The following is a 14,782-nucleotide window of genomic DNA, read 5'->3' on the forward strand; positions in this document are numbered from 1 at the left end:
GATCCGTTCTCATAGCCTTAATGCAGGGGAAAAGAAATCAGACTGGGGAGGATTTTGTGCTTGACACCTGCCACTTCAGTCTGACAGCCCCAAACCCCTCCGAGAAAGCGAGGAATGAAGTTTAGAGAAACACAAAGCTGCCTGTTTCAGTGTGCTTGCAGAACAGAAGAAGTTGGTACTGAGGGTAGAAATGCTCCCTTGGTGTGCTTGGTGGGGTGGTGAGCTGGTGGGAGGGCACACAGGAGCGAGCACAGAGCTCACAGGAGCCCTCACTCACTAAATGCCTTCCCAGCCCCCCCAGCTGCCTTTGAGAGCTATGCAGTGCTGGCCTGCAGGACTCCCTCTGGCTCTGCACGGCATCAGGAGGGATGTCCTGTCGGGTCGGGTTTTTAATGACTTGCACTGTCCTCTGTGCAGTAAATGTTATGGCTGCATCTGTGCATTCACTCCAGACCTATGTTGAATAACCTTATTAGATCCTGGAAGAGTCAGAGAACGTTGGCATCTTTTCAGTGCTGTCAGGGTCAAGTTTTAAATGCAGGCACATCCTTGTGTTTAGTTGCTGCAGTAACTTAGTGCTGCTATTTATCATGTAGTTTATTACTATATTAGTATAGTATTATTATATACATAATTATATGTTATATATTATATATGTATATATACTCTGTTATATTATTTTTCTTGCTAGATTGATATGCAGAGTAGATACAAGACCCCCATCCCATACCCATCCAAGTAATAACAATAATGAAAGAGTTTTAAATCTGGCCTTGCAGTAACACATTTAAATACTATTTAATAGCATTTTACTATGATAACTACTTAATATGAAGCTGTTTTTGCATGGGTGTTCCAATTTTAGGGCGGTTACCCCATCCCATACCCATCCAAGTAATAAGAAAAATGAAAGAGTCTCAGCGGGACCTTGACCGCCTGGACAGATGGGCAGAGTCCAAGGGGATGGGGTTCAATAGCTCCAAGTGCAGGGTGCTGCACTTTGGCCACAGCAACCCCATGCAGAGATACAGGCTGGGGTCGGAGTGGCTGGAGAGCAGCCAGACAGAGAGGGATCTGGGGGTGCTGATTGATACCTGCCTGAACATGAGCCAGCAGTGTGCCCAGGTGGCCAAGAGAGCCAGTGGCATCCTGGCCTGCATCAGCAATGGTGTGGTCAGCAGGAGCAGGGAGGTCATTCTGCCCCTGTACTCTGCACTGGTTAGACCACACCTTGAGTCCTGTGTTCAGTTCTGGCTCCCCCAGTTTAGGAGGGACATTGAGATGCTTGAACGTGTCCAGAGAAGGGCAACGAGGCTGGGGAGAGGCCTTGAGCACAGCCCTACGAGGAGAGGCTGAGGGAGCTGGGATTGGTTAGCCTGGAGAAGAGGAGGCTCAGGGGAGACCTTATTGCTGTCTGCAACTACCTGAGGGGTGGTTGTGGCCAGGAGGAGGTTGCTCTCTTCTCTCAGGTGGCCAGCTCCAGAACAAGAGGACACAGCCTCAGGCTGTGCCAGGGGAAATTTAGGCTGGAGGTGAGGAGAAAGTTCTTCACTGAGAGAGTCATTGGGCACTGGAATGGGCTGCCCGGGGAGGTGGTGGAGTCGCCGTGCCTGGAGCTGTTCAAGGCAGGATTGGATGTGGCACTTGGTGCCATGGTCTGGCCTTGAGCTCTGTGGTAAAGGGTTGGACTTGATGATCTGTGAGGTCTCTTCCAACCCTGATGATACTGTGATACATTTAAATACTATGTAACATGATTTTACTATAACTGCTTAATAGGAAGCTGTTTTTACACGGGTGTTCCAATTTGAGGGCAGTTGCCAAGTCACCCCCTCGTTCCCTGACAGCTTAGGCCAGTCTTTAGTTTTGGGGGAGAAGATGAGAAGTGGTTTATTTCAACTCCCTGTGCACTTCCATGATTTAAATGAAGAGGGGAAATTAAAATGGATTTGTTTTCTAGATGATAATTGCTTGCTGGATTTTTGTCACCGACTGTTCTTCTGCAGTTGATTTCTGCTGAGAATTTCAACATTCTTGACGTATTTACGAGTTTGCTTGGCTACTAGGGATGATAAATCAACTTAGGTTCAGTCCACTTGGTGTTCTTTCCTCCCCCCAAATTCACAGTAACCCTGAAACAATGGAGGATTTTTTAACTTTTTATGATCTCAAGAAAAGTTGAGGATTTTCTCCTGTGTTGTCTTTTCCTGCAGGCTTATTGTACTGACTAAAAGTTTTATATATTGCAAGACATTTTTATTGAGTGTTTCTGGCACAAAGAGGGAAAAAAAGAAAAAAATAAGAGAAAAAAAAATTAGGAGTCTTCCCACTTTCATTTTTCTGAACTGAGAGCCTTGGATAGTGCAGCTAATAGTTTGATTTTTAGATATTAATCCAGCCAGCAGCTGCTTGGGGTTTGCTGACCATCCATTTTCTCGTGTTCCAGCTAGCTGGAATGAGATGAGTCAAAAGGAAGGCGAATATGAATTTTAAAATCCCTTTAAAGTATTGATTTCTGAATTCAGAAACCCAGGGAGAGAAAAAAAAAATTCAATTTAGCAAAGCTGAACCAATGGTTTATTCTCTCAAATTCAAAAGCTCGGATTATAATTGATGAGCACACAGCCTTTGGCCTGGGCTGGCTGTGGAGGTTATCTCCCCAAGTCCTTTCCTTGCCCCCACTCCCCTATTGTCTGAGGGTCTGGTGAGTCAGCTCCTGAGCAGATGCAGTTTATACCGTGACATTTTAAGGCAAAACAAAAGATTCCTTAATTCGCCTTCTGACTCATCGTGATCAAATGATTGTGGCTAATCTGAACCCTCGCTGAGGTTTTGCTTATCTGCTGTGTGGATTTAACAATCATAATGAAGTTGTGGGGTTAGCTGCTCTCTGAAAGGATTTTATGAAAGAAAATGCTCGCCCATATTCATGTTAAAATGGATTCAATCTGCTTCTTTTTGAATGCTTATGCAAGTCTGAGTGAGTTCTATTGTTCAGTTGTAATGATACAAGTCTAGAGTATTTCTGATATAGAAACAGCATCAGAGATAATGCTCTTGGTGCATGAAGGAATATTTCCTCAACCCAGGCTCCAGCTTCTTCCATTAAAACAAATACCTCACATACTGTGTGTCATGCAGTTGTTGAAGGTATAGTGTAAAAGGCATAGATGTATAGATATATTTAGTCTTACTTAATGGTAGGAGGGAAAGAAGTGGGATTAGAAATAGTATTCTGGAGAAAAGTTTACAGCAGAAAAAAATCAGGACTTAAAAATGTATTTGTTTTCATGGTCCAAGTTTGCCTCGATCACAGTACTGCTCTTTGAGACTTGAGTGAGGTAGATTATTATCTGTTGGAAAAAGGAGGGGGGAAAAAATGCAGGCCAGTAAAGCCCAAAAAAAATTAGATGTGGCACTCTTGAGCCATCCACAAGGCTGCCTGAGTTCTGAGCAGCAGTAGTGCTAAATCTGAAATGTTGCTATTTCAATTACTGAAGGAAGTTCTTAGTGTCCATGTAAACATATCATATGCTAGAAGGCCCCTTCTTTTTTCAAATGAGCTGCATTTATGTATTGTAACTTTTATGTAATGAGTTACCCTGGAAACACAATTAGGCAAATAGTGCTCATTCTTGCAGCCTTTCCCAGCAGATAATTAATCACAATGAGAGCTGGGCCCCCAGCTACATGCAGAAGTGTAGAGGGAATGTATAGGACATTTTTTCACGGTCCAGCCTGTGATGCTCGGCGCGCTCTGGCAATTTAGAGCAAGCTGTTTAAAACAATGTTTATTTCCTTTGCAAAGCACATTTTGGCACAGAAAGCTTTAAAGCTTTTGACACATTACTGACACTCCAGAGCCATTGATTAAATAGTTCAGAAGGCGAACATAAAAATGTAGCGTGTTCTACAAGCTTCTGTTGTGAAAATGAATTCGTGACCACAAGGAAGGTGGTGCTGGTCGATGTTTGCTGGTGTGTGTTCCATGGGCTGTGTTTTTAGATGGTTTCCTTTGTGGTGTGGAGAGATTTCAGACAAAAAGCAAACAAATTATTGATGTTGTTCCTTTGGCTTTTTCCCCCTTTTTAAGCTAGTTTAGCGGTTGGGGATTACTCTACAAGAGCTATATTTCTTCTGTTATTTGCCTTTCTGAGGATTTTATTGGGCAAGAATTGGGAGGAGGAAAGCACGATAAAAAGCAATCCTAATTATTCAGGGTTTGGGGCAAATGAATTGTGAAGAAAGCCTGATCAGACATGGGCTGTTCCTTGGGAAAGGGAGCACGAAGGGGGGTCCCCATAGAGCATTAGAAGATCCTGAAAGGAATGTATTGATGTCAGTAAGCAGCTTGAGATAGTGACTAATTTGCAAACAAGAGGTCATTGACTGAAACTAAGGAGGAGACAAGCAGATAAGGAATTTGGGCAGCATTTTTTCACACAATGGGTAGGTTAGAATACGGAAAAAGGAAAAAGCTGGTCCTAGAAGTACTGTGTTATCAGTTTGAGAAGCAGCTGGGCAAATGTTTGGGAAAGGAGGTTTATATACAGAATGAAGAACTACTTTTTTTTCATAGCTAATCTCATGCAGCAGCCCATAGAAGGATTTGGAGAGAAGTGTTTAATTGACCAGATGGTAGTCTTCTGGTTGTAAAGGATCCAACCTATATTACCTAACTAAAGTGTAATTATTCCACAACTTCTACAGATGGACCAGTGTAGTCACTTTTAGGGATAAACTTTGTTAAAGAATGAGTCCATAATAGTTGGCATCTTTTATTCAGGTCACTCTCTGTACTGTCTTGTGAAAGCTTTGCCACCTACGTGCAGTGTAAAATCAAAGTAATGTAAAATGCATTTCTTACAATTTTGTAGCTTCATGTGGGTGAGCTACTTTTGTGGCCCCTGTAAAGAAAATTCATCTTTTCCAAGGGGGACTCTTAAGATTTTTTTAGGGCAAGTTTTCAGAAATGGCACTTCTTGCAGTCAGCATCTTAACTTTGTTCATGTTTGATTCAGCATATGGAGATGAACTGCCTTAGTGCCTTTCATGTAATTCACTGATAGTTTCTTGAAGAAGAGGTACTGGGAGCAGCAAATTGCATGGGGCTCTGTGGGAGCTGACACTGGGGAGCATCTACAAGTAGGCAGTAGCAGTACATCCACAGTCCTTGCTATGTGCACAGTTTGTATGTGTACATGCATTTGTGTGTGCTTGTGTAAATTGAACTTAGATGTGTGCACCAATTCTAGAGTGACTATAGGTAGTTATGGGATATCATAGAATCATAGAATCAAGCAGGTTGGAAGAGACCTCCAAGAGCATCCAGTCCAACCTAGCACCCAGCCCTAGCCAGTCAACTAGACCATGGCACTAAGTGCCTCATCCAGTCTTTTCTGGAACACCTCCAGGGACAGTGACTCCACCACCTCCCTGGGCAGCCCATTCCAATGCCAAATGACTCTCTCTGTGATGAACTTCCTCCTAACATCCAGCCTATACTTGCCCTATAAGGAATAAAACTCATGAAATTCAATTTCTTGCATGTACTGATCTAGGCATATTGCTTTAATTTCTGGGGAGAGTGGAGGAAATGTAGGTGTAAAAAGAGAAACAGTTCCTCTGTGGTAAAGAATTTCCTGCGCTGTGCTCTCATGCACAGTGGATGTGAGGAAGGATTGGTCCTCAAATTGTCATCTGCTTGTATTCAGTTCCAGTGAGTGGTTTCAGCATGCGTTTTCCTGCGTTGACAAAGGCTATTAGGTTAGAATCTGGCACGTCAGTGGTGAATGTCTACCCTTGCAAGCTCAGAAGCATTATTTCCCTGCAACTGATGTTAAAATACTAGGCTGTTCCTGAATCTTCCATCTTCAGTATCACTTTCCTTTGGATTGTGTACTGACAAAGCCACGTCACTTTTGTTTGTGCATTCACAAGGTGCAGCTTGTAAGGGTCAATATAAAATGGGTAAACAATAGTGCATTATGTAATGTGTACTCTCTGTGTGCTTGGCTCACAATAATTTTCATTACTTTAAGTGCCCCCTTCTCCATGTCTGTGTTTGCCTTGCCCACTGGATTTTCTTAGCCCTGTTTCTGTGTTTTTACCAAAAGCAGTGAAATTTTAATTGAGGTCATTGTTACATGTATAGAAGCACTCAGGTATTCTGTCTGAAGCTGAAGGCGATTCACTGATTCAGGTGCACCTTGGGTCCATCCCTAACTACATCCACAGATGCACACAGGTTCTGCTCTTGTCAGGGAGAGAATAAGCATTTAATGAAAATGCCAGCCAGAATACATATATCTTTTTTGTTGTCTTTAAAAGTGTGTCCTTCACTCTGGTTTTGCTGGTGCTTTTTAATTTCCATGAGAAGCATCAAATGATCCTCCTGACCAATATCAGAAATCCAGCAGCTACAGCAGCAGACATCTGGATAACTGCAAATGAAAATTGCTTTTATTTTTGTAGTTTCTAGCTCTTGTTCAGCTCCTGGTTTAAAGCTCAATATTTACAAGAGAATGCTCTTGTTTCTTTGAAGCAGGGCTCTATATAAACAGCAGTCACTCTCACAACACGTTTTTCGCTTCCATCACCTTCCCTATGCTGTACTGCAGCTGGTTTATCTTTTCATTGTGATTCATGTTGCTTTTGCTGTTTCCATCAAAAATTGCCAAACTGAGGGATGAGGGAAGGAGGGAATGCAGCACTCACAAAACACAGGTCTCAAACACATGGCATTCAGGAGCCACAGTGCAGAAAATCAGTCCAGGTTCATTCCAGCTAACTTCAACTATATGAAGCACCTACTGTTAGGCATCTCACCCCACCTAGTTGTCTAGGTCTCTTCAGTCATCAGTGGAGAGGAATATGCACCTCTGGAGGATAATTCTCAGACAAATTAATTGCCCACCAGAGCTACCCTTCTCTCTCTTAGCTGTTGGGAGAGGACATGACTAACTCCAATTCGAACTTCAAGGATGGCTGGAGTAGATGAGATGAAGCTGGGCCTTTGAGACTAAGCTAGTTAGTAAATATTACTGGTATGCCATTAAAACTAATGGTCAGTGAAGAAGTGGTGTTACACTCCCCTTAGTTATCACCCTTTCTTCTTTAATCAGATTGAGTTTGCCCCTCATATGGTGTGATTAAATGTTTCGCTGCAACATTAAGTACCCAATGGGGCAGACACTCACTGGAGCAGCTACACAGCTATCCTTTAAACGTTGGCAGTGGGAAGCTAGAGGCAGTGTGGGCATTGCAAACCCATAGCACAATGTCCAGCTGGTGTGGGCACTAGGGACAGCGTAGCTGTGAGAGTGTAATAGTCCATGGGTACTGACACACCATACCCTCTTAACTCCCTAGAGGGCTTGCTTCTGTTTCTCTACACTATTAAATCCAGTAGTATAAATGGATTCTTTCTTTGTACAGGCTCCTGGCAGGCCTGGATCTAGCTGCTGTCTGTTCTTCTGCAGGAAGTTTCTGTCCTTCGTTCTCCACAGTTCACTGTCTGCCTCCTTTCCAAGGCATAGCTAAGCACTAAACTCACGAATTTGTCAAAGTCCTCATACAGGGAGGAAAGAAAGGCAGCATAAAGTTTGCTTTGACCATGAAGCATCACTTTTAGGCATGAGTCATGCAGTCATCACCCAAACATGAAAAGCTCTTGTATTCTTCCTAAACACAGCCATGCTGTGGTGGGGCAGCTCATTGTCCTCGATGACACTGTTTTTCTTGCCTTTATTTAAGTTCTGTGTACTTTGCCATGAGTGACTCTTCCATCATGCTCCCAGGCACCCTGAACACTGTGCCATGCCTGACTCTGAGGCTAAAAAGCTGCCAACGAGCAGCATCTTGGAAATATTAATTGACTCTCTTTCCACTTCTGGCAACATCAGTGGAAAGAACTATATTAGGGACTCTTCCTTTGAGACTTTAACAAGGCAGTTATTAATCTGACCTAACAAGTCCCTTTGCCCTTTGAGGCCTAATTCAAAATCTATACAATATAATAAATACAAAAAGATGCATTAAGCAGGTAGTATCTGACTAGAATGAGACTGAATACTTACTGCTGCAAAGAGAAAGGCACTTGACATGTCATTTCTGCATTAGCCTTAGAACACTTCTTTTTTCTGTTGGCCTAAGTGCTTATTCCCAGATAGATCATCATCATCTCCTGAAGGAGAAATGGTAACAATGCTAATAATCCCACATTTGCAACTGCTCAGCATGAATCCTGCATCCTACCTTCAGCATTATGATCACAGGGAGCAGAAAGAGCACTCACAAAGGTGCAAAGGGTGTTACTAGAAAAAAAAAGCCCAGGGTATGTCTCTAGGTCCTCATCTCTCTAATGTCCATGTGCCTTGTCATCTAGTTATTAAAGGATTTGCCTCCATAATAACTTAATAGGTAGGAAAAAGGTGGTTCATTTTATAAATGATGGTGTAAAACTAAGGGTGAATTTAATGTTTTAACCAAAGTGATGCAGGAGTGTTAGTCTGGAAGAGGACTCAAACGTATCCTAGAATCAGACAGGTTGGAAGAGACCTCCAAACTCATCCAGTCCAACCTAGCACCCAGCCCTGTCCAGTCAACCAGACCATGGCACTAAGTGCCCCAGCCAGGCTTTGCTTGAACACCTCCAGGGATGGTGACTCCACCACCTCCTGGGCAGCCCATTCCAATGCCAATCACTCTCTCTGCCAACAACTTCCTCCTAACATCCAGCCTAGACCTCCCCTGGCACAACTTGGGACTGCATCCCCTTGTTCTGTTGCTGCTTGCCTGGCAGAAGATACCAAGAGGGAAGGACTTTTCAGGATATCAGGGAGTGCCAGGACTGGGGGGAATGGAGCAAAGCCAGAGATGGGTAGGTTCAGGATGGATGTAAGGAGGAAGTTGTTGAGCATGAGAGTGGTGAGAGCCTGGAATGGGTTGCCCAGGGAGGTGGTTGAGGCCCCATGCCTGGAGGTGTTTAAGGCCAGGCTGGCTGAGGCTATGGCCAGCCTGCTCTAGGGTAGGGTGTCCCTGCCCATGGTAGAAGGGGGCTGGAACTAGATTATGTGGTCCCTTCCAACTCTGACTGATTCTATGATTCTAATGCCCAAGCCATCCTTCAGGACACACAGAGTACAAATGTATAGCCATTCTGCAGAGTTGCAGTCCTATCTTTTGAGGATATGTCTTGGTAGATCTGAAAGTTGTTCCCAGCTACAGGGGGGGGGGGAAATCCTTTTTAATTTAATATTTATGAGTGATCTGTATTTGTGAAACATCACAAAGAAATCTCTTCAGTTTGGGATATTTAAAAAAGACCCCCCCACACACACAAATAACTGCTTTGATGAAGTATTTAAAGATCATTTTATTTTTATAAATACAGAGAAAATTCAGAGCACCCAGAATCTAAAATATTCTTTTTAATACAGCCCTTTAATATAAAATTCTATCAAGTCTCACAGAATCTACGCTGCACTTTTCCTTAGTGATGAATAAAATAGAGCTCTTTGACTTTGCCTTCAGTGCAAGCATGTTCAAGCCTATTGCATAAAAATAAAAGCTCCAAGTTTGCCTTAGTTAAGCCAAAATTTCCATGTATTTATGTAACAAGTGCTGGTTTTTCTTACAGCTGAAAAGAAAAAAAAGGCAACACATTTCAGTGTGCACAAGCTCTGCAGGCTGCTGAACCTGAAAACCACTTTTCTAATGATACACCTTCACTTTTTCTTCCCTGATGACACAAGATGTTACCCCTCTCAACAAACTTTGTCTGTCGTATTCCTGTCACTGTCACAGTGACAGCAACGCAGCTTCGGTGTGGCAGGGATTATCCTCCTCAGTGGTTTCTCATGTGTCTTGTGCTTATTGAAAGGGGTCCCCTGCTATCTTGTGGGGGGAGGTGGAGAAAAGAGGGAAAATTTCACTTTTTTACTTATAAAACTAACATTATGTAATTCATTATGACTCTAAATATCACAAGCTGCTGCTGGTCACCTCATGGAGCCTGTGGTAGCCAAATGTGGCTAGCTCATTATTTATTGCAGGAGGAAGAGGGAATTCAACTTTTAGTCACGGTTTTATGACATTCTGGATATTCCACTTACATGACTATCTGAGGGCAAACACTTTAACCCCTTGAGATCTGCTAATCAGGAGCACCAGCTGTTAAGTGCCAGCATGCATCCTGCATTGGTGCCTGGAGGGAGAGAAAAGGCTGAAAAGGATATGACCCCAAACTTCAGAAACCACTTCTCTCCTTAGGGGCAAAATATCATTCAGCTTGCATCTTCTCTTGTTTTCTTTTCATTTATCCAGTGAATGTTCCTGGTGTGGGTTGTTGTGCACTCACTGTGAATGCCTCAAGCCTCTAGGAAGATGATAGTTAATTGCTGAAGTTAAAATCTAGCTTGCACTGGCGCGGAAACGCTTTTGGATGTATTTACTCAGCTAGCTCACTGAGCTGCTCAGGGCAGGGGGGGAGGCTGGCAGTGTCTGACTCACTGTGGTTTTATTGCAAATGCATGCTCTGTTTGAAAGGAGAAAAACCACATCATTGCCCAGTCATTTTTCACAATGCTGCTGGTGCAAAGTTAGCTCAGTCTCACTCTCACTCTTAAAGCTACCTTTGTACATTCACTTAAAGCAAGCAATGAAATCCATCATGGAAAGGGAGCCTGTCATAAATGCAAGCCAAATTTATTCCCTGCGGAGTAAAACACAGTCAAAAGGTGAAAAGGCAGTTCTTTATTCTTTAAATGCTTCCTGGTTTATCCCCCTCTGTGTTTTGTGAGACCAGCAGAAGTATTGGTGAGGAGAAAAAGCAGAAAATACTGCCTTTCTGACCTATTTTCTGCTCTCTTTGCCTAATATTTTGAATGCTTCCTCTGGATTATTTGTTGTATGACTATAAGGTGACACCTCCATCTATTACTGGACTTCATAGTTGAGCAGCCTGAGCAAAACACTTTCACTAATAGGATATCTTTGGAGTCAGTGGATCAGATTCCTTCAGTTTTTACTCTAAACCACCACAAATTTAGTTTGCATGTGGGCTTCCGAGATAAACAATGTTCAAAATACCTTAGCAGTGTGGGATGTTTTGTGGCCATCTTAATAGAAGCATGATTTGACCCTAGTGTCCTTAGATGGATTACTCTCTCTCTCCTAATGTCATGTATCATATGCTGGGATTTTTGTCTCCTGAAATGGCTCAAAGGCATAAATAAATTGTTATTGGGTGCTATGGAATGCTGTGCCACACCACTGTACTCCCAAATTACAGAGAAGACTTTAGTGTGGCAAAGAATCATAGAATCAACCAGGTTGGAAGAGACTTCCAACATCATCCAGTCCAACCTAGCACCCAGCCCTAGCCAATCAACCAGACCATGGCACTAAGTGCCTCATACCGGCACTTTGCTTCAACACCTCCAGGGATGGTGACTCCACCACCTCCCTGGGCAGCCCATTCCAATGCCAATCACTCTCTCTGACAACAACTTCCTCCTAACATCCAGCCTAGACCTCCCCTGGCACAACTTGAGACTGTGTCCCCTTCTTCTGTTGCTGCTTGCCTGGCAGAAGAGCCCAACCCCACCTGGCTGCAGCTTCCCTTTAGGTAGTTGTAGACAGCAATGAGGTCACCCCTGAGCCTCCTCTTCTCTAGGCTGCACACCCCCAGCTCCCTCAGCCTCTCCTCACAGGACTGTACTCCAGGCCCCTCACCAGCTTTGTGGCACATTCCAGTATCTCAACATCTCTCTTGAATTGAGGAACACGGGTGAACATGAGTGACAGTCTGATCAAACCCATGGGCTGGGGGACACTAAGCAGTAAAGACCAGACCTTTAAGAGAGTTTTAGTGACAAAACACTTCAAAACAAACTATCCATTTGGTACACCAGCCTGCTAGGACTATTCTTGTGTTCCAGTGCAAACATATGCTTTGGTGCTTTGCTGAATCAAGATTTTATAATCAGGCATTGTTCATACTATTAAGCATGTCATTCTGTTAATGATGATGGAAAAGCAAGCATTGGCTCTATAGCAAGTGCCTGCCATCTACATCACAGTAATAGAGGAGTTAACTCTTTCAAAGATAAGCTGAGAAGCCTGTCTGGCCATTAAAGAGTGTTATTAGGTGTCATCATGAACCTTTGCCCACTTTTGTCCTGGGGCTAGAGTGTTTTCAAATGAAGACCATCCCTCATCAGAGGGAGGATGTGCATGTCTCCAACCACAGGGAAGCCCATGTGGCACTGGAATCTGCCAGCTCCACTGGGAGGGTCTTTGGGTTGATCCTTGCCACACTTTACTTTGGAGGCTGCTCAAGACTGTGGTTAAAGTCATCCATGGATAGTGGTGTCTTAAGTTAACCAAATTAAATCATTCTCTTTTAGCTGCTTTTCTGAGCAAATGAGGGGGGGGGGCTTGATATGTACATTGGCAGTAAACTAATTACAGTTTGATGTAAGCCATTAAATTACAAGAGTTACAGGAAGAGTGGTAGGCATTGTGCCAAATCCTCCAAATCCAGTCCTGGCAACTAAACAAGTGTACGTTCTAGATGTGTACAGGCTAGCTACCACAGCAGTATGTCTGGCCCAAAAGCAGGCATCAATATTCCTGTAAGTAGTTGGAGTCATCTCTCTACTACTACTTGAAAGGAGGTTGTAGTGAGGTAAGCATCTGTCTCACCTCACAAGTGCCTAGTGATAGGATGTGAGGAAATGGCCTCAAGTTGCACATGGGGTAGGTCTAGGTTGGATATTAGGAAAAATTCCTTGCCTGAAAGAGTGGTCAGGCATTGGAACAGGCTGCCCAGGGAGGTGATGGAGTCACCATCCCTGGAAGTGTTCAAAAAATTAGTAGATGTAGCACTTAGGGACATGGTTTAGTGGACCTAGTGGCGTTGGGTAGAAGGTTGGACTTGATGATCTGAGAGGTCTTTTCCAGCCTTACTGATTCCATAGTTTAAATGCCTCCAAAAAAAAGTCCCAAATTGGCCCAGGCTGTACCAGGAGAGTTCTATGGCCAGGCAATAAGAAATGGTTGTCAAATGGAACACTGATGGGCCACAGTCTTCTTCAGAGCACAACACTGAGTGTCTTTAAAGGAGACTTCAGAATTGTACTGTTCTTTGTCCTTGATAAACCATCTGATGCTGAAAGTCTGTGTACTGAAGAGGAGACACCTAAGGTCAGTATCTTTCTAATCTTCAGGTGCTATGGACTGCATCTGCCCTAGGAGAATATATAGGCAGTAGGGCATAGGGGAGCAGAGATGAGGCAGTTACACTTAGACTAGTGGTATACTTTACCCATCTGCCTCATGCTTTCACATTGTGTGATGTTCTTGACAGATGCAGAAAGGGATGGGATGCAAGAAAGCCAAACTCCATAGTTCTGCTTCTCACCTCAGAGGATTTCTCTCTGGGCTTCAACTCATGGTGTTCATACAAAGAGGGTCCAAAATCCTGATTTCCTCTGAGTCCCTTCAAAAAACCATGTATCTGGTCAGGCACATAAGAAAGTTGAGGAGGATGGCATTGAAATACCTTAAACTGGGGAAATTGAGGACGAAATCTCTCAGTTCTCCATGTTTTGGGTTATTATGAGAAAGGTGAGAGGCACAAGGACTTGCTTTGATCTCCACATACCATGTCTTAAAAGAAAGCATTCCCATTTGCACCAAGAAAGGGAGGCAATCCACACAGCAGTCAGGCTGTGCATGCTGTTGTCTGCATCCTGATGTTGACCTTCACCACACAGCAGCAGCATCCAGAGGGCCAAAGTATAGCCTGAAGAACATGCTATAGATTTAGCAGCTGAAGCAGTGACCACACATGAAGATGGTCTGGCCAAGTGTAGAACTAGAAAGCCACAGACAAGTTTTTTGGATCTCAGCCGCAGGTGACAAAAGTTCACCTAAATCTTGTTGTAACAGCATCTTTGTGTGGTTTCAGGCCCATAATTCAAGGCATACTCTTAGCAGGGACAAAGGGGCCCTTGCTAGCATTGACAAGGTGGCCCCTTAAGTTCTGCCAAATATATTCTGCTCTAGATGCAGAAGCATTCTTAAGAATTTGGTTTTCTCTGGCTTTTCTTGAATTCATGTTAATAAAGGCTGCCCCAACCTCTTATTTTTCTCTATGAACACAAAAATTGCAGCTGCCTGCCAAGTCTGCTGAGAGATGGATGTAATAATTTTCAATTGGACTGTTAGCCCAAAGGGAACCCAACAGCAAGAGATTGACAGATGCAGCATGGATTATCTTGTGCTCTGAACTCAGCCCAATTTGTGGTTTGTTGCAGGTGCTAAAGAGATTGATATTGCTGCTACCCTGGAGCACTTGAGGGACCAGAGACCAGGCATGGTCCAGACAAAGGTACTGTCAATAAATCCACTGGGATTTTAAATACATTAAAGGTCTTTCACAGTAGTTGTTTTCATGACAGAAGAGAGAGGGTATGACCTAATTTAACGCAGGTCGCTTGCTGATTACTCTGCTTGGCTCCCTACCAACTGAGGTTTATTTATGCTGACGATTTATCTGGGCTACTTTCTTTGGTGTTTACTGCTCTTTCTTGTAACATCTCCAACATCTATCATGATTACCATATATGAAGGGCAGTCAAGACAACAATCTATAGCCTAGTAAAGAAAATGTGCATTTGAAAGCATGTCCTTACTTTCATCCTGAAATATGGATTATTTTCTGTAGAGTATTTGTGCTTAACTGTGCATGGAATAGTTTGGGTTGGGGTTTTTT

The 14,782-nt window shown here is 43.4% G+C and overlaps 1 protein-coding gene across 2 annotated transcripts in view; it reads left to right on the top strand.

Annotated features, from left to right (window-relative positions):
* PTPRN2 (protein tyrosine phosphatase receptor type N2) overlaps positions 1-14,782 on the top strand; it is a 705,188-nt gene that overhangs the window by 678,451 nt on the left and 11,955 nt on the right. For both annotated transcript variants that reach the window (XM_064162805.1, XM_064162806.1), the window contains one exon: positions 14,325-14,398. In XM_064162805.1, the coding sequence (XP_064018875.1) occupies positions 14,325-14,398 (74 nt within the window). The remainder of the gene's footprint in view (positions 1-14,324; positions 14,399-14,782) is intronic.

Source organism: Pogoniulus pusillus, chromosome 23 (assembly GCF_015220805.1).
Source record: "Pogoniulus pusillus isolate bPogPus1 chromosome 23, bPogPus1.pri, whole genome shotgun sequence".
In the NCBI taxonomy this organism is placed as follows: Eukaryota; Metazoa; Chordata; class Aves; order Piciformes; family Lybiidae; genus Pogoniulus; species Pogoniulus pusillus.